Source organism: Nanorana parkeri, unplaced genomic scaffold (genome assembly GCF_000935625.1).
Source record: "Nanorana parkeri isolate BGI_ZX_2015 unplaced genomic scaffold, ASM93562v1 scaffold2648, whole genome shotgun sequence".
NCBI lineage: Eukaryota > Metazoa > Chordata > Amphibia > Anura > Dicroglossidae > Nanorana > Nanorana parkeri.
The window spans coordinates 56,923-77,344 of record NW_017308916.1 but is presented as its reverse complement, the minus strand read 5'-3'; the positions used below and the strand labels follow the sequence as shown (position 1 = coordinate 77,344).

The following is a 20,422-nucleotide window of genomic DNA, read 5'->3' as shown; positions in this document are numbered from 1 at the left end:
CCGGAGTGAGAGCAATAATTCTAGGGCCAGTATTTTGGGGTATCTCTAAATTGATGACCTGTGGGGGCTTTTAAAGCGTCTTCTGTGGACTTTTTGGGGTACTGCAGTTTTTCGCCGTTTCACGGACACACGCAATTTGTAAACTGGGCATGGTGGGTATAGTTTCACTCGTTGTAACATCATCTTTTATATTTCATTTAAAAAATGGGTATTGTGTTGTGTTTTGGGGCATTTAATTAAATGTATCACTAAATTTTGGGGTTTAATAAGGAGTTGCGCTAATATTGCGCAACATAAAAATTTGCAACTACCACCATTTTATTCTATAGGGTCTTGGCATTCAGAAAATATATAATGTTGGGGGGTTTAAAGTAATTTTCAGGCCTAAAATGTGGAATATAACATGGGTGCAAAAAAATGAAAAAAAAAGGCCTCAGTCATGAAGGGGTTAAACCTTCCAAATATTTTCATGCAGACTCACCCTACCCTATAGGATTTCACAAAACATGAACCCTGACTGCTTGGACTCATGACTTGTACAATTCTATCTGCAGATCTCATTGACTTGCACAGTTTCAGAAGACTCCGAAAATTCATGGTCTGGGCACCCCGGGATCTCGTCCCCTTCCTCCCTTCTGTTGTTCCTCAGAAACCCCCTTCCTTCTCCAGAACATATGTGTCTCTTGGACTATATTCTGTCCGCATATTATTTGTGATAATAATCATGAGATGCCACTGACGATTTAAATGACAGCATGGGTAGCCCAGGATTTGGGATTATTGCCCTAAATTTGCTTTTTGCTTTGAAAAACACTGATTCGATTTTCTTGTTATTTACATGCAAAAAATGTAATCCGTACACCTTTCTGCACTGTTTCCCTCACTGATTTTGTAAAACCTTTGAAAATAAAGAATTTATAAAAAAAAGAAACCCCCTTCCTCTCTTTCTTCCCCTTACATCCCACTCTTGGTCTCCTACTCGTATCTACCTTTCCCAGCTCCTCACTTTGTTTCTTCTGCTTTACTTGTTGATGGTCAACAAACCAACAACGGGCCTGGAGATTGTCTTTATAAGCGGGGCTGCATGTGCACCATGCTTCGCTATACCCAATGGTACACCAATATGTGAATAGTGGGGCATTTGGGCAGATGGCCTTTGATACCCTAGCCCAGTGGTGGGGGACCTATGGCACGCGAGCCCAGGTTCAGGGACCACCAATGGAAATAGATCCCACCGAACCGGATCGCCTCAGTATGCAATCCGGGCCTATCCTGAGAGCCATACAGCCCCCCTGCCTGAGAGCCGCACAGCCCCCCCCCATGAGAGATGAGACCCCAGGGATGCAGCCCACCTCCCTGCAAAACAGGTAAGCAGTAGTTTATTTAATTAGTAGTTCTGAGTGTGTGTAATATGTGTGTGTTTTAATAAGTGCGTGATGTGTTTCATGACGTGTGTATGTGTTTTATTAAGTGTATAAATGTTTGAATATGCGTGTGTACCTATTTTGCCTAAGGCCCCATTCACACTGTGCGTAAAATCCCGCTATTTTGCGCATTTTTGCTGCGCGATATCGCGAGTAGTCGCCGGCCAATGTTATTCAATGGAGCTGTTCTAATGTACAGCTCCATGTCGCTCGTCGCTTCAGCAGGACCCTTTTTCCCCACGTATATTGCGCAATGTTTCTATTTTTGAATGCAGCCCGCCGGTGAATGTCGCTGGAACGTCGCCCCGAACAGTCGCGCTATCCCGGCCCCCGCTTGTAAGGTACGTCGCTTGGTGTGAATGGGGCCTAAGGCGGTGATGTTGAACGTTTCTTAAACCCGAGCGCCCCGAACTGCAATAGAGTACTAAACTTATTTTCAGCGCTGGCACGTCGCAGTTTGGGCACTCGGGTACAAAAGGGTTCCCCGTCACTGCCCTAGCCCATTCTGATCCTGGTTATATTGCATAATGAATGTTTTCTGTGCACGTGTATCTTATTTGTACTTCGGTATTTTCAAAACACAATACAAATGATTGAAAAGAAAGCAGAAGAGAATTTTATAGTGGGGCGTGTTCCCCTGAAAGCTCCTTCCCCAATGTCGCCTTCCGTCCGCAAGCCGTGGTTGTAAACTTTCACTTCTTATGCTGAACATACATTAGTAGATTTGTATTCATTCACTTCGCAGGCTGAATGAAAACAACTCTAACAGACTCCACCATCCACATTATAACGGCATGGATGGGAAATCCTCACACCTTGCCATTGTATGCCGACAGTGGTGGAAGTGCCACTCTCAGAATACACAAGAATCAGACAAGAACTTTTTGCTCGGCTCCTTCGATTTTTAAGTCAAAGGATGTCGGGAGGGAGGCGGCCAACATGGCCACCCATGGAGCGGATTTTAGCCGGTTTATCAAGCGCCGGAATTCACTCTTTATTTACACCCAGCATCATGTACTCTGTTCTCATCTGGCCCGGGTGCCATGGATACTCCTCCTTGGGACTGTCATGGTGATGTCATGATGCTGGCACTGCTGCTGGAAGAGTTCTGTTCTCTACAACCCGACCTGTAAAGCAAATACCAGCCCGCCTCCATTCACCCGCCACATGCCTATTGAGACATGTAGTCCCCGAGCACATGGAAGTGACAAGGGTGCCCCACTTCTCCCCACCCATGGCCTGTGATGACTCCTGAGGGGGCTGGGAAGGTTATGAGGATGGGAGGGGGCAGGCTCGTTATATATTCATATAACTGGGGACCAGCTTTGAGCCATCCTGTGTCTTTGTACACGAGTGCAGATGTGCCGCATTTAAAAGTAATCCAAATCGCAGATCTCACCTCATGTTCACATATCTTGATTATAACTTTTGCAGTCTGCGTCAACTTGTGATTTCCTGCGGAGGAGATACAAATGAAGGGTAAGAAATCCACTTATACAATATTTATCCTCAGAGATATTTGGGGGGGACAGATGTCACACTGCAGCTCCTGTGTTGTATGTCATGTGACAAGAGTAACAAGGAGAGGTGATGACAGGTACACCAAAATCCTGGCTTAGGTGGCACTTGCAGGGAAACATGGACAAAGTACGGATAACTAAAAACTAGCAGATCTCCGATTGTCTGTGTCCACTCTAATTGCTGCTGTGACTTTTCACCGCTGGCCGAGTTTTCTTTTCTTACACATGTGAAGTACAAAAATTGCACTTTCCGGCAAAGTTGTATAATACAACCCTGCATGATTATTGGTCAGCAGTATTATCTCCACATAGAGTGCAGAAGGGTTTACACCCCCATCTATGTCCCCATTGAGGAAAGGGGTTTACTTCCTGTTTGGTCACAAGGACAGGAAGGCTGGACTACCCTACCTGATCATTGCTAGAGAAGCCTAGACTACCCAACCTGATCATTACTAGAGAACCCTGGACTACCCTACCTGATCATTACTAGAGAACCCTGGACTACCCAAGCTGATCATTACTAGAGAACCCTGGACTACCCTACCTGATCATTACTAGAGAACCCTGGACTACCCAACCTGATCATTACTAGAGAACCCTGGACTACCCTACCTGATCATTACTAGAGAACCCTGGACTACCCTACCTGATCATTACTAGAGAACCCTGGACTACCCAAGCTGATCATTAATAGGGAACCCTGGACTACCCTACCTGATCATTACTAGAGAACCCTGGACTACCCAAGCTGATCATTACTAGAGAACCCTGGACTACCCAACCTGATCATTACTAGAGAACCCTGGACTACCCTACCTGATCATTACTAGAGAACCCTGGACTACCCTACCTGATCATTACTAGAGAACCCTGGACTACCCTACCTGATCATTACTAGAGAACCCTGGACTACCCTACCTGATCATTACTAGAGAACCCTGGACTACCCTACCTGATCATTACTAGAGAACCCTGGACTACCCTACCTGATCATTACTAGAGAACCCTGGACTACCCTACCTGATCATTACTAGAGAACCCTGGACTACCCTACCTGATCATTACTAGAGAACCCTGGACTACCCTACCTGATCATTACTAGAGAACCCTGGACTACCCTACCTGATCATTGTTAGAGAAGCCTGAACTACCAAATCTGTTTAATAAAGGGAGGCCTGGACTACCCAACCTGTTTAATAAAGAGAGGCCTGGACTACCCTACCTGTTTAATAAAGAAAGGCCTGGGCTACCCAACCTGTTTAATAAAGAGAGGCCTGGGCTACCCAAACTGTTTAATAAAGCGAGGCCTGGACTATCCTACCAGATTATAAAAGAGAGGCCTGGACTATCCTACCAGATTATAAAAGAGAGGCCTGGACTACCCAACCTGTTTAATAAAGAGAGGCCTGGGCTACCCAACCTGTTTAATATAGCGAGGCCTGAACTATCCTACCAGATTATAAAAGAGAGGCCTGGACTATCCTACCAGATTATAAAAGAGAGGCCTGGACTATCCTACCAGATTATAAAAGAGAGGCCTGGACTAAGCTACCCGATTATTAAAGAGAGGCCTGGACTAACCTACCTGATTATTAAAGAGAGGCCTGGACTAACCTACCCGATTATTAAAGAGAGGCCTGGACTACCCTACCCGATTATTAAAGAGAGGCCTGGACTAAGCTACCCGATTATTAAAGAGAGGCCTGGACTAAGCTACCCGATTATTAAAGAGAGGCCTGGACTAAGCTACCCGATTATTAAAGAGAGGCCTGGACTAAGCTACCCGATTATTAAAGAGAGGCCTGGACTAAGCTACCCGATTATTAAAGAGAGGCCTGGACTAACCTACCCGATTATTAAAGAGAGGCCTGGACTAAGCTACCCGATTATTAAAGAGAGGCCTGGACTAAGCTACCCGATTATTAAAGAGAGGCCTGGACTAACCTACCCGATTATTAAAGAGAGGCCTGGACTAACCTACCCGATTATTAAAGAGAGGCCTGGACTAAGCTACCCGATTATTAAAGAGAGGCCTGGACTAACCTACCCGATTATTAAAGAGAGGCCTGGACTAAGCTACCCGATTATTAAAGAGAGGCCTGGACTAAGCTACCCGATTATTAAAGAGAGGCCTGGACTAACCTACCCGATTATTAAAGAGAGGCCTGGACTAACCTACCCGATTATTAAAGAGAGGCCTGGACTAAGCTACCCGATTATTAAAGAGAGGCCTGGACTAACCTACCCGATTATTAAAGAGAGGCCTGGACTAACCTACCCGATTATTAAAGAGAGGCCTGGACTAAGCTACCCGATTATTAAAGAGAGGCCTGGACTAACCTACCCGATTATTAAAGAGAGGCCTGGACTAACCTACCCGATTATTAAAGAGAGGCCTGGACTAACCTACCCGATTATTAAAGAGAGGCCTGGACTAACCTACCCGATTATTAAAGAGAGGCCTGGACTAACCTACCCGATTATTAAAGAGAGGCCTGGACTAAGCTACCCGATTATTAAAGAGAGGCCTGGACTAACCTACCCGATTATTAAAGAGAGGCCTGGACTAAGCTACCCGATTATTAAAGAGAGGCCTGGACTAACCTACCCGATTATTAAAGAGAGGCCTGGACTAAGCTACCCGATTATTAAAGAGAGGCCTGGACTAACCTACCCGATTATTAAAGAGAGGCCTGGACTAACCTACCCGATTATTAAAGAGAGGCCTGGACTAACCTACCCGATTATTAAAGAGAGGCCTGGACTAAGCTACCCGATTATTAAAGAGAGGCCTGGACTAACCTACCCGATTATTAAAGAGAGGCCTGGACTAACCTACCCGATTATTAAAGAGAGGCCTGGACAACTGGACACACATATGGGGTATACAAAGCACCATATTAAACAGGCCCCTTGATCTAACCTAAAAACCGAGGATCAGGTGGCACCATGCCTACATCATCATTTGGTCTATATTTACCACCTGATCATCATATCATTTCATCTATATTGATAGCCTACATCAGATACTGACTTTTGGCTCCCACACTGAACTTGTGGTCTTGTAAGGTCTGATTGGGAAAAACAATCACATGTATGCACATGACAACACTGTGTAACCTTTAGAGATTTCTCACATTCTGATAACTGGGTAGATCAGGGTGAGCTGTTTTCTCCACCTTGATATGCAATACACAGAACACATCACACTTACCCCCGTTGTAAATAATGCAGTTGTGTAAAATCCATTTGGCTTCAGCCAGGAATGCTTCGGTGCAACCGTACATTTTCTTTTTAACATTCTACAAAGACAAGAAAATGACGAGTGAGATTTTGGTACAGATGGGATCCTGGAATTGTGAGACATGTTTCAGGGATCTACAGGGCAAGGTGGGGAATGTAAAGGGGTCCGAGGACAGCTTTCACAACTCAAAAGAATATGAATATAAGCAACTCTCTGCAAACACCACCTGTAGTCCCTTGGTTCTTAGTGTGTGTATTGTCCTCTATCCTGCTGATAACAATATTAAAAGTGGCACACGTAATTTTAGGCGGGGGGGTGGAGGGGGGTGTAGGTAGTCCACATGTGGAAGCATTGATCTGGGCCTGTAATAGCAGTGATCCCTAGCAGTCTCATGTAATGTGCATTCAGTCTATGACTGTCTCTTGAAGCATGTCCCCGGTCTCCCAACAACTCCTCTAGCATTGTGGACCCCCAATAAAGGGTGAAGCGTGAAGGGTCCTGGTAATACTACATCATACAAAGACATTGTAGACAATTGTACTTTTCCAGCCTTGTGGTATCAGTTTGGTGAAGACCCTTTTCTGTTCCAACATGACTGTCCCCTGTGTACAAAGCCAGCTCCATAAAGACATGGTGTGACCAGTTTGGTGAAGACCCTTTTCTGTCCCACCATGACTGTCCTCTGTGTACAAAGCCAGCTTCATAAAGACATGGTGTGACCAGTTTGGTGAAGACCCTTTTCTGGTCCACCATGACTGTCCCCTGTGTACAAAGCCAGCTCCATAAAGACATGGTGTGACCAGTTTGGTGAAGACCCTTTTCTGTCCCACCATGACTGTTCCCGGTGTACAAAGCCAGCTTCATAAAGACATGGTGTGACCAGTTTGGTGAAGACCCTTTTCTGGGCCACCATGACTGTCCCCTGTGTACAAAGCCAACCCCATAAAGACATGGCGTGACCAGTTTGGTGAAGACCCTTTTCTGTCTCACCATGACTGTTCCCGGTGTACAAAGCCAGCTTCATAAAGACATGGTGTGCCCAGTTTGGTGAAGACCCTTTTCTGTCCCACCATGACTGTCCTCTGTGTACAAAGCCAGCTCCATAAAGACATGGTGTGACCAGTTTGGTGAAGACCCTTTTCTGTTCCACCATGACTGTCCCCTGTGTACAAAGCCAACCCCATAAAGACATGGCGTGACCAGTTTGGTGAAGACCCTTTTCTGTCCCACCATGACTGTTCCCGGTGTACAATGCCAGCTTCATAAAGACATGGTGTGACCAGTTTGGTGAAGACCCTTTTCTGGTCCACCATGACTGTCCCCTGTGTACAAAGCCAGCTCCATAAAGACATGGTGTGACCAGTTTGGTGAAGACCCTTTTCTGTCCCACCATGACTGTCCGCTGTGTACAAAGCCAGCTCCATAAAGACATGGTGTGACCAGTTTGGTGTATAAAAAGAATGAGAACGCCACAGATCTAATGCAAGTCAGGTGACCGGTGGGTCATGCAAAACAAATGGCAAACGCATTCATCAACTTATCACCAGCTTTAAAGCAAGGTGCACATGGAAGGGCTTTAAACAATACAACCGCAAAATGTTTCCCAGCACACTCACCAGCCAACATGCAAAAAAAAATACACGTCTTCTGGAGAAAATATGAAAGCTGCACTGCCTTGTCAAGGCACCTCTATATAGTGCGGTCACCGTTCATGACTGTGTGATCAACAACCCTAATGAGTTTACTTTATATCCTTTCATTTTACATCTTGCTGTCTAGAATTCATTTCATTTACTACCAGCCTGATGAAGTTTTGACGCCCTGAAATGCATTGGCTTTTTCTCCTGACTTCTGATAATGTGCGCTCATTCATTTTATACTCTTTTGGACTACTCCAGGGGCTCCCAAGGCCTCTAAAAGTTTGATTCCAAATTCTATTTTGCCCACCGTTGGGCAACACTTGTGTCCTGCATAGAGCCCTGAACTCAACTCTACTGAACACCTTTGGGATGAATCGGGATGTCAATTGCGAGCCGAGTCTTCTCATCCAACCTCAGTACCTGAGCTAACAAATGAGACAAATTCCCATAGACACACTTCAAAATACTGTGGAAGCCTTCCAAGAAGAGCGAGGGTGTCACAGCTGCAAAGGGAGGCAACTTCATATTAATGGCCATGGTTTTGGAATGGAATGTCCAGCGAGCTCATATAGGCGTGATGGTCAGGGGTCCACAACTCTCGTCAAGTTAAGTGTATTAAAAAATGGGGCGGCATATTCGTTTATAGAAAAGATGTTTAGTGAAATAGGGGACAGCCATGCAGAGTCACACTGCTGCACACTCCGGATATAAGATACCTACTTTTTCTAGTGTACTGAGATCCATAGGATTAAATATATATTCTGCGTAATCGGGGTGTTGCTCCAGTGAAACTGGCTTCTGGAATGGCTCTGTCTGCAAGAGAAATAATAAAGGTAACTGATCATTGTTTACTCCTTCCGTAGCATAATACAATGTTTCTGTAGAATGACATGACACACAGATCATGAAATAAAAGCCAGCAACAAGCGGACAGTCCATAGCCACAGCTTCCGTTCCTCATAATCCTTTCTCTCAGTCACAGCACACATCCGGGCCTACAGCCAGAAGTCCGGATCAGCCATCTCTGAGCATCTCTTTGCTTTGCCCGTTTCCTTTTTGATCAAGAAGCTTATCGAGGTCCAAACCATTGAAGTCGACTTGTCCTGGGCAGAATTTATTGGCTGCCACTGCCGGTTGCTGGCTGTCATGCTGACCCTCTGACTGTAAAGCTTCATGAGTCAGAAGATCTTTTCTGCTTGCTTGTTCCAAGTCCGCAACCTAAAGTCCAACTTTGGGCTCTCTCTCCACCCCACAGAATACCCCTGGCAGTATTTTTCACCATTTTTAAGGTTTCCAGATGGTCACACGATGTGCAGGAGCCTGTTCTCTGGCACTGGTTGGTCCACAAGGATGCAAAGTGCGGTGCTGACGTGATGACATTAGGACAGCTCTCTGCATCATTATACTGTGAATGAGACCGCCATTAACACTGTATGTCCTCACCTCACTTGTGGTGAAAAGAGATTGCTCCAGGGGAAAGCTCTGGACACAAGGTGAGTATTACAGCCTGGACAGGGGCTCCGACTCTCTCCACCCCCAAAGAATCCCCGTCAGTATTTTTTTTAATTTGAAATGTTTACAGGATGGTCACACAATGTGCAGGAGTCTGTTTCCTGGCACCGCGTGGTCCACAATGATGCAAAGTGCGGTGATAACGTGATGACATCCTCACTTGTGGTGAAAAGGGATTATTCCGGGGGAAAGCTCCGGAGACGAGGCGAGTATTACAGCCTGAAAAGAGGGGTGTGTGTTTCTTCCTTGAGATCCCAGACCTTATTGGAGAACTATGAGGGGGGGGTGGGCTTTTCACTCACCTCATAGTTCTAGCCAACCTGTGACAATGAGACTGTCACAGGTCGGCTCAATAGATCGGGAGGTGAGCGAACACATACCGGCGTTCGCTCACCTCTCGATCCTGTCACGGCTCTCTGCCGTGACAGTGGAGGGGCTGGATTCCCCCCTCCCCGCTCCGATCCGCCAGCACTGACTGGCGGAACGGACGGGGGAGGGGGCGGGTACAGCTGGCTCTGCCTCTAGATAGGCAGAGCCAGCTGTCACTCACGCAGCTGGGCGGATCCCGGCACAATTGTCGGGATGCGCTTCAGCTGCGGCGTCTCAGTATACCGCGAGCTGTAGCTCCCTATATACTGAGCTTAGGGTGACGGGAGGACGCTAGTTTGTGTCCTCCCGTTACCCAAAGGAGATCTATGGGGAAAAGCCCTAACCCCATAGTTCTCCTTTAAATATTACCCTTTGATCTGTCTGTCGACCAGATCCGTAACCAACATAAATCACATGCAGAAAAGATGTTTCCAACCAACTGTTCATGACACTCTGTAGCTTAAGAGGGGTTAAATGAACACACGGACACCTTGAGCTGCGATTCCGTCTGGAAGACCTTACCATCTCAGTATTCCTTGGCGTGGAAATTAATGAATCAAGGTCAACTGTGGCAATACGGCTACTTGGCCCTAATCGCAATTAAAAGGATACTCTATATGGAACTATATGCACTTTCCAGCTTGGCAGCAAATATGTACCCCCGGTTTTATCTAGCCCCAACAGGGGCTGCTACGATAATAGAGTGCCCTTATACATCCCTGCCATTTTTTTTCCATGGTCCTGATATTCATGCACATGTAAACGAGAGCCCATGCTCTAACCTACTTGCATTTCATAAGGTTTACATACAATGTCCTCCTTTTGGTTTTAATGATTGTTAGTGTAATTGTGGTTGTGTCCGAATTTTATACTATTTTGTGTAATTAAACTTTTTGTATCCAATTGGTCTGTCCCGATCCATTTGTCAACCTCTTAGACTCTCTATACTTTATAGCTAGTTCGTCTTTTTTTTTGCATGAGTATTACAGCCTGGGCTGAATTTTAAAATGATAAAAAACACTGTGGAGAGGAGAGCTGGGGGGAGGGGGACAAGGACTAGGATTTGTAGTCCTCTGCTTTAAACCTCACTAGCTGAAATGAGAATATAACTGTTATGAATGAGTATTTCTAGCAGAGGACTGACATGCAGCCAGAGGTTTGCCAAGGTGGTATTAAAAAAAAACTCTGCACTGAGAGAAATAATGTGGGCCACCACCACTTCCCTGGCTATCTCTGGCCCCATTGCAGAGTCCCTGACCCGTGCATGCAGCACATCAGAGTAAATTTACAACCCCTGACACTTGTTCTGGATCAGTGGCTAAGAAAGCATTACCAGTGAGAACCTTCAGCATTCTGCCAGGTTCCCCGTCTGCGTTCCCTGTGTTGTTCCTGTATTTCTTTGGCCTTTGTAGGGTTATTGTACCTTCCTTGCTGCTCGTTACTGTCTGCCGCACACACTGGTTAACACCCGAGTATGATAAGTACATTTTCATGTATTTTTTGCCTGTCTCTCTATATCTTTATGATGTTGTCACCGTTCTGGTCAGAGGTTGTTCACACAGAACGAAGCTCCCATTGTGAAATATAACACGGGTTGCGTGTCAGAAAGTGAAAACGCAGATACTGGTAAATCATAAAGTTGGATGCTATGCTGTTAATCCTGCAGGGGGTGATTATAGAGAGAGAAAAGTGAAAGTACAAAAGGGCAGACCACAGGGACCAGGTGTAAAGTATGGCTGGCTGGTGTTCAAAATGATGCCGTGGACGAGGTAGTGGAAGGGAGGACAATCTGCTTCATTTGTTTTAGTTGCATCCCACTTTATAGTGCAAAATTACAGCTTTCCGAGATGGACATGTTTTGTTTAAGGTTTGTAGTGATAAGCCTGGGCCACGATCTCGGATACATCAGCATGACAATGAGGTAAAAAAACAAAGAGCTCAGCGATACTTCACATGCAAAACAAATGCCCTCAATAAGTATACAATATATACAAGTATACAGTATACAATATATACAATTAAAACACAAAACCTATAAAACACATGCATTTGTTCAACTGGTGTTGCTTGAATATATTAGATAGTTGAAACGCTACTTGTTTGATTAGCAGCAGTGTGACAACTCAGTCATTTACAGGGCAGACTCAAACTCATAGCCATAGATATCAGATAAAAGGTGCAATGTGTTATATAAGGGTGGCAATGGGGTTGTGTTATACAAGGGTGGCCATGGGGTTGTGCTATACAAGGGTGGCCATGGGGTTGTGCTATACAAGGGTGGCCATGGGGTTGTGCTATATCAGGGTGGCCATGGGGTTGTGCTATACAAGGGTGGCCATGGGGTTGTGCTATACAAGGGTGGCCATGGGGTTGTGCTATACAAGGGTGGCCATGGGGTTGTGCTATACAAGGGTGGCCATGGGGTTGTGCTATACAAGGGTGGCCATGGGGTTGTGCTATACAAGGGTGGCCATGGGGTTGTGCTATACAAGGGTGGCCATGGGGTTGTGCTATACAAGGGTGGCCATGGGGTTGTGCTATACAAGGGTGGCCATGGGGTTGTGCTATACAAGGGTGGCCATGGGGTTGTGCTATACAAGGGTGGCCATGGGGTTGTGCTATACAAGGGTGGCCATGGGGTTGTGCTATACAAGGGTGGCCATGGGGTTGTGCTATACAAGGGTGGCCATGGGGTTGTGCTATACAAGGGTGGCCATGGGGTTGTGCTATACAAGGGTGGCCATGGGGTTGTGCTATACAAGGGTGGCCATGGGGTTGTGCTATACAAGGGTGGCCATGGGGTTGTGCTATACAAGGGTGGCCATGGGGTTGTGCTATACAAGGGTGGCCATGGGGTTGTGCTATACAAGGGTGGCCATGGGGTTGTGCTATACAAGGGTGGCCATGGGGTTGTGCTATACCAGGGTGGCCATGGGGTTGTGCTATACAAGGGTGGCCATGGGGTTGTGCTATACAAGGGTGGCCATGGGGTTGTGCTATACAAGGGTGGCCATGGGGTTGTGCTATACAAGGGTGGCCATGGGGTTGTGCTATACAAGGGTGGCCATGGGGTTGTGCTATACAAGGGTGGCCATGGGGTTGTGCTATACAAGGGTGGCCATGGGGTTGTGCTATACAAGGGTGGCCATGGGGTTGTGCTATACAAGGGTGGCCATGGGGTTGTGCTATACAAGGGTGGCCATGGGGTTGTGCTATACAAGGGTGGCCATGGGGTTGTGCTATACAAGGGTGGCCATGGGGTTGTGCTATACAAGGGTGGCCATGGGGTTGTGCTATACAAGGGTGGCCATGGGGTTGTGCTATACAAGGGTGGCCATGGGGTTGTGCTATACAAGGGTGGCCATGGGGTTGTGCTATACAAGGGTGGCCATGGGGTTGTGCTATATAAGGGTGGCCATGGGGTTGTGCTATACAAGGGTGGCCATGGGGTTGTGCTATACAAGGGTGGCCATGGGGTTGTGCTATACAAGGGTGGCCATGGGGTTGTGCTATACAAGGGTGGCCATGGGGTTGTGCTATACAAGGGTGGCCATGGGGTTGTGCTATACAAGGGTGGCCATGGGGTTGTGCTATACAAGGGTGGCCATGGGGTTGTGCTATACAAGGGTGGCCATGGGGTTGTGCTATACAAGGGTGGCCATGGGGTTGTGCTATACAAGGGTGGCCATGGGGTTGTGCTATACAAGGGTGGCCATGGGGTTGTGCTATACAAGGGTGGCCATGGGGTTGTGCTATACAAGGGTGGCCATGGGGTTGTGCTATACAAGGGTGGCCATGGGGTTGTGCTATACAAGGGTGGCCATGGGGTTGTGCTATACAAGGGTGGCCATGGGGTTGTGCTATACAAGGGTGGCCATGGGGTTGTGCTATACAAGGGTGGCCATGGGGTTGTGCTATACAAGAGTGGCCATGGGGTTGTGCTATACAAGGGTGGCCATGGGGTTGTGCTATACAAGGGTGGCCATGGGGTTGTGCTATATCAGGGTGGCCATGGGGTTGTGCTATACAAGGGTGGCCATGGGGTTGTGCTATATAAGGGTGGCCATGGGGTTGTGCTATATAAGAGTGGCCATGGGGTTGTGCTATATAAGGGTGGCCATGGGGTTGTGCTATATAAGAGTGGCCATGGGGTTGTGCTATATAAGGGTGGCCATGGGGTTGTGCTATATAAGAGTGGCCATGGGGTTGTGCTATATAAGGGTGGCCATGGGGTTGTGCTATATAAGAGTGGCCATGGGGTTGTGCTATATAAGGGTGGCCATGGGGTTGTGCTATATAAGAGTGGCCATGGGGTTGTGCTATATAAGGGTGGCCATGGGGTTGTGCTATATAAGAGTGGCCATGGGGTTGTGCTATATAAGGGTGGCCATGGGGTTGTGCTATATAAGAGTGGCCATGGGGTTGTGCTATATAAGGGTGGCCATGGGGTTGTGCTATATAAGAGTGGCCATGGGGTTGTGCTATATAAGGGTGGCCATGGGGTTGTGCTATATAAGAGTGGCCATGGGGTTGTGCTATATAAGGGTGGCCATGGGGTTGTGCTATATAAGAGTGGCCATGGGGTTGTGCTATATAAGGGTGGCCATGGGGTTGTGCTATATAAGAGTGGCCATGGGGTTGTGCTATATAAGGGTGGCCATGGGGTTGTGCTATATAAGAGTGGCCATGGGGTTGTGCTATATAAGGGTGGCCATGGGGTTGTGCTATATAAGAGTGGCCATGGGGTTGTGCTATATAAGGGTGGCCATGGGGTTGTGCTATATAAGAGTGGCCATGGGGTTGTGCTATATAAGGGTGGCCATGGGGTTGTGCTATATAAGAGTGGCCATGGGGTTGTGCTATATAAGGGTGGCCATGGGGTTGTGCTATATAAGAGTGGCCATGGGGTTGTGCTATATAAGGGTGGCCATGGGGTTGTGCTATATAAGAGTGGCCATGGGGTTGTGCTATATAAGGGTGGCCATGGGGTTGTGCTATATAAGAGTGGCCATGGGGTTGTGCTATATAAGGGTGGCCATGGGGTTGTGCTATATAAGAGTGGCCATGGGGTTGTGCTATATAAGGGTGGCCATGGGGTTGTGCTATATAAGAGTGGCCATGGGGTTGTGCTATATAAGGGTGGCCATGGGGTTGTGCTATATAAGAGTGGCCATGGGGTTGTGCTATATAAGGGTGGCCATGGGGTTGTGCTATATAAGAGTGGCCATGGGGTTGTGCTATATAAGGGTGGCCATGGGGTTGTGCTATATAAGAGTGGCCATGGGGTTGTGCTATATAAGGGTGGCCATGGGGTTGTGCTATATAAGAGTGGCCATGGGGTTGTGCTATATAAGGGTGGCCATGGGGTTGTGCTATATAAGAGTGGCCATGGGGTTGTGCTATATAAGGGTGGCCATGGGGTTGTGCTATATAAGAGTGGCCATGGGGTTGTGCTATATAAGGGTGGCCATGGGGTTGTGCTATATAAGAGTGGCCATGGGGTTGTGCTATATAAGGGTGGCCATGGGGTTGTGCTATATAAGAGTGGCCATGGGGTTGTGCTATATAAGGGTGGCCATGGGGTTGTGCTATATAAGAGTGGCCATGGGGTTGTGCTATATAAGGGTGGCCATGGGGTTGTGCTATATAAGAGTGGCCATGGGGTTGTGCTATATAAGGGTGGCCATGGGGTTGTGCTATATAAGAGTGGCCATGGGGTTGTGCTATATAAGGGTGGCCATGGGGTTGTGCTATATAAGAGTGGCCATGGGGTTGTGCTATATAAGGGTGGCCATGGGGTTGTGCTATATAAGAGTGGCCATGGGGTTGTGCTATATAAGGGTGGCCATGGGGTTGTGCTATATAAGAGTGGCCATGGGGTTGTGCTATATAAGGGTGGCCATGGGGTTGTGCTATATAAGAGTGGCCATGGGGTTGTGCTATATAAGGGTGGCCATGGGGTTGTGCTATATAAGGGTGGCCACCACAAAAAAAAATGAAAAAAAATAAATCACAGGATATACAGAACAGGACGATCCTTGGAGCGGCGGTCATGTGACCAGTGCCCATGTCAGTAGACTTACCCCTGGCTGCTTCATCTTCTGTAGTGCAAATTTTAGCAGGTAAGAGAGCTGTTCTATAGTCAGCATGGTCATTGCTTTACTCTGAGTCTCTATACATTCTGCTACCGTGATTTTCTGCAGAGAGAAGACACACAATAGACACCATCACAAGCCCCCCCCCCCCCAAGCAATATAATGCAGCACACAAAGCTTTCTGAGGACGATGGTAAAATGATTTTTATTTTTACAGTGACGCCAGCAATGCGACAGGAGCCTCACGCCACTAAAAGGAAGGCATAGAGAAAACACAGCTTTGGACAAATACAGCCACTGTGTTCCCTGGTTCCTGCACCCCTCCCTCCCCATTTCATCTTCCTGCACAATGCACTAACGAGAAGGAGGCTGCATGGGGCAGAATCAATGCAAAGTGCCCAGCATGCGTGTACTATTGCTCTTCCGATTGGTACAATTCTGCTCCAGGAAGTTAATGACAGGAAGGACACCCTAACCCTGCAATGGATTGTATAAAGCTCAGACTGAAGACAAATCCTGTGCACTTTCTAAATTTAGCCCTCAACCGTTTTCAGATCAGACCTTGGCTTGTCAGTCATTTGAAAGGGACTGTAAGGTGGCCTGAAGTACTACGCGATTGTGCAGTTCATAAAACATACACGGTCGGCCATTGTGAGCGCACAGGTCATGCAATTATGACTGGGCAGGTCGATCACCCGGCAGTCACATGTTCCTACTGCAGTCTCATGTTTATGACTATAGCCTTACTTTAAGGATGCAGAAGGTGGTAGCCAATCCCAATGCTGCTGTCTATTCTTTATGATTATAATAATATGTATATATAGATAGCATTGGGGACAAAACAAGGACAGCCATCACCAACCATCCTGGGGTCAGTGGGGTGTTCAGGAGACCTAAAAACACATCAATGAATAAAGATGTCGCCAGCACGAGAATTCCATATCAGTGCAAATCCATTTATTGATAAACGTCACTCAAACGACGAGCGCTTTCCGGGTACCCAGGGTCCCCTTCATCAGGCTCGTCATCTCTGAGCCTGATGATCCTCTCCCGCGGCTCTTCAGGTTCCCCCTTACGCCACCACCGGCCCTGGGAATGGTCACAACTAGGTCTTATTTTCAGGGTAGGTCTTATATTTTAGCAATTCCCAAAAATAGTACTAGGTCTTATTTTCGGGGGAAACAGGGGTACCTGCTGACTTATTGGTGCTTCAACCTGAACCTACGAGGAGTCTAGAATCCCTATCTCAGCAAGAGGAAGAAGTCAATCTGCAAGGAGAGAGTGATGTTTGGGGCTATTGCTAGGGTGTTGTTAATTATGACCCAAGCCTGGAGTTCTCCTATGAGATGGTGAACGTGCGCTTCATGAAATCTCGCCTCACCTCACATTCTGGACAAAACCAGTCGCCCTCAGGCTCAGCGTTCAGTTTCAGACACTTAGCGTGATAAACTCTTGGGCAGAGCTCACAGCATAGGACTTGACCTTCGCGGTGACAAACCCAGCAGTAGAAGTCATTGCGCCCGTCCTGCGGTACAACATCAACAGGGTCTGTGGTGAGTGGCTGCTTCATATAGTAAAACGGACCATGCCTTAGCTCTGACTGGAATGTAGGCAAGAGAGACAGGATTGGGTTCAAAACACATGTGCATGGACAAAAGAACGCAACAAAAAAAAAGGTCAACGTACAGTAAGCAAAGCAAAAAACAAAACGTCATGCATGCATGTGAGGAGTACAATGCCTGGCTGACGTCACAGTCACCCCCCTAAGGATAAATGATGCAGCAAACCACAATCATAGCACTCTGTGCAGATAAATGGTTACATAGGCCCGGCTTGTTTTAATATCGAGCAGGCTGAAAGGTTTCAAGAGGTCAGGACGTGGCAAACAAATTGTGTACAGACATTCTGGGTTAGGCGACTCATTTTGAATGGGCCGTTAACGCATTTCGACACATAAGAAATAGCATCTGCACCTTATTTGTTTTATAATGCAGTGCCCCGGAAAGCACAACGCATTATGGTGTTCTATCACACACTGTGTATGTGCATTGTGGTGCAAATGATGTCTATGCCAAGCCAAAAACTTCATTTTTTTTAGTTTTCGATAGAGTGGGAAGCTTTGCAATTGTTATCTGTGTTGCAGAGTTCCGCCCACTTCCTGTCTTGTAAAAACATCAGAAAGACCAGAAGTGATCTCTCTTTCTTATCTGTGTTGCAGAGTTCCACCCACTTCCTGTTTTGTAAAAACAACAGAAAGACAGGAAGTGAGGGGAGATTTCTCTTTCTTATCTCTGTGTTGCAGAGTTCCACCCACTTCCTGTTTTGTAAAAACAACAGAAAGACAGGAAGTGAGGGGAGATCTCTCTTTCTTATCTCTGTGTTGCAGAGTTCCACCCACTTCCTGTTTTGTAAAAACAACAGAAAGACAGGAAGTGAGGGGAGATCTCTCTTTCTTATCTCTGTGTTGCAGAGTTCCACCCACTTCCTGTTTTGTAAAAACAACAGAAAGACAGGAAGTGAGGGGAGATCTCTCTTTCTTATCTCTGTGTTGCAGAGTTCCACCCACTTCCTGTTTTGTAAAAACAACAGAAAGACAGGAAGTGAGGGGAGATCTCTCTTTCTTATCTCTGTGTTGCAGAGTTCCACCCACTTCCTGTTTTGTAAAAACAACAGAAAGACAGGAAGTGAGGGGAGATCTCTCTTTCTTATCTCTGTGTTGCAGAGTTCCACCCACTTCCTGTTTTGTAAAAACAACAGAAAGACAGGAAGTGAGGGGAGATCTCTCTTTCTTATCTCTGTGTTGCAGAGTTCCACCCACTTCCTGTTTTGTAAAAACAACAGAAAGACAGGAAGTGAGGGGAGATCTCTCTTTCTTATCTCTGTGTTGCAGAGTTCCACCCACTTCCTGTTTTGTAAAAACAACAGAAAGACAGGAAGTGAGGGGAGATCTCTCTTTCTTATCTCTGTGTTGCAGAGTTCCACCCACTTCCTGTTTTGTAAAAACAACAGAAAGACAGGAAGTGAGGGGAGATCTCTCTTTCTTATCTGTGTTGCAGAGTTCCGCCCACTTTCTGTCTTGAAAAAACATCAGAAAGACAGGAAGTGAGGGGAGATCTCTCTTTCTTATCTGTGTTGCAGAGTTCCGCCCACTTCCTGTCTTGTAAAACGTTGTCAGCAAGACAGGAAGTGAGGAGAGATCCCTCTAAGGCAGGGGTGGGCAACTCCAGCCTTCCAGCTGAACTTTAACTACAAAACCCCACATGCCTCTACCTCTGTGAGTCACGTCTGTAACGTTGTGCAATGCCTCATGGGACTTGTAGTACCATAACAGTTAGAGGGTCGTAGTTGCCCTTCCCTGATCTAAGGCTTAATTCTCATGAGCGGCGGACTTTATCGCAGTGGCTTCCGGGCGCTCAGAAGGGAATACTGCCACCCCCAATCAATGCCTGGTTTTTTTCCTTCCAAGGGGGTCTTCTACATGGAACAACCATGTGAAAAGCATTTGGCACACAGCTGCAGCGTGTCCCCATTCACATCAATGGTCACGTTGCCAACGATGCCTACTGAAAGCGGCATGACATCTCATGTTTGCTGCACCGTGAAGCAAAGCATGGTGCCCATGGCAATGTGTACATCACCGTCCAGCTGCAGTGCTAACTTGTCAGCGGGAGTCCAGGAAGTGATAAAAATGTGGATCACCCCCCCTCCCCCTACTTGGCCGCATGTGTGAACCAGGCCTTACAGAGCCACAGATAGCAGTAAAAACCTGTCAGTGTTTCTTATCCTTCCACAAGCAAAAAAAAGGGTTTGGCTTGAATATTTGCCAATGCACATATACAAATCCTCATTATGTGTTGCAGGAACGGGTGTTTAGCTTGTGTTACCACATTGGCTTTGAACTAAAGTGTGAAAGAAAAGCACAGGAATTTCCAATCATTTGTTATGGGCCCCGCCGTCACCTTCAGCTCCACCAAAATGAGTCAAAATGGCACCAGATTCTGAGCCGACCAATGGAAGCCGATAGATAGTTTTTTTTAACACATTTGCAATTGGAAAAATCTCAGCCAGGCAGTGTACAAAATAAATAATAATAATAATAATAACACATTTCTGAATGCAGTCAAATAAAAACAGCTGAAAGAAATAAAACACAACAAAATATATGAAAATTCCAGCAAACTGAAAGAAATACAATCCTGGAATAACCATCAATATCACATCCCTCCAGACAGCCGGGGGGGGGGTCACCCAGCCCTAGAACACATGGCGGACCCGTTACATTGTCATTTTAGGCTGCCCACAACATTGATCTTCCCACAGTCCTGTTATCATACTCTATACTGATTTACAAAACACATTCACACCAAAGTAAACACAACGGACTCCGTTTGGTAAAAGGGAGCCATGTTTACTGCTTCATTGTATCCCAAAAAACAATTTTACAAAGTCTAAACGAAGAGAGTCTCCATGTGCTCCAAGATGGAGACTCTCATAGTTTAGAGTTAGGACCGCACTATATGAAGGTGCCTTGGCGCGGCTTTCACATTTTCTGCATGCTGGCTGGTGAGTGTGCCTGGAAACTTTTTGCAGTTATACCCTGCACAGACACCGAAGTCCC

The 20,422-nt window shown here is 46.7% G+C and overlaps 1 protein-coding gene across 5 annotated transcripts in view; it reads right to left on the bottom strand.

Moving 5' to 3' along the window:
* ZMYND8 (zinc finger MYND-type containing 8) overlaps positions 1-20,422 on the bottom strand; it is a 106,425-nt gene that overhangs the window by 34,558 nt on the left and 51,445 nt on the right. For all 5 annotated transcript variants that reach the window (XM_018573966.1, XM_018573965.1, XM_018573968.1 and 2 more), the window contains 5 exons: positions 17,186-17,404; positions 15,793-15,906; positions 8,549-8,641; positions 6,159-6,246; positions 2,824-2,879 (listed from right to left, as the gene is read on the bottom strand). In XM_018573966.1, coding sequence (XP_018429468.1) covers positions 2,824-2,879; positions 6,159-6,246; positions 8,549-8,641; positions 15,793-15,906; positions 17,186-17,404 — 570 coding nt within the window. The remainder of the gene's footprint in view (positions 1-2,823; positions 2,880-6,158; positions 6,247-8,548; positions 8,642-15,792; positions 15,907-17,185; positions 17,405-20,422) is intronic.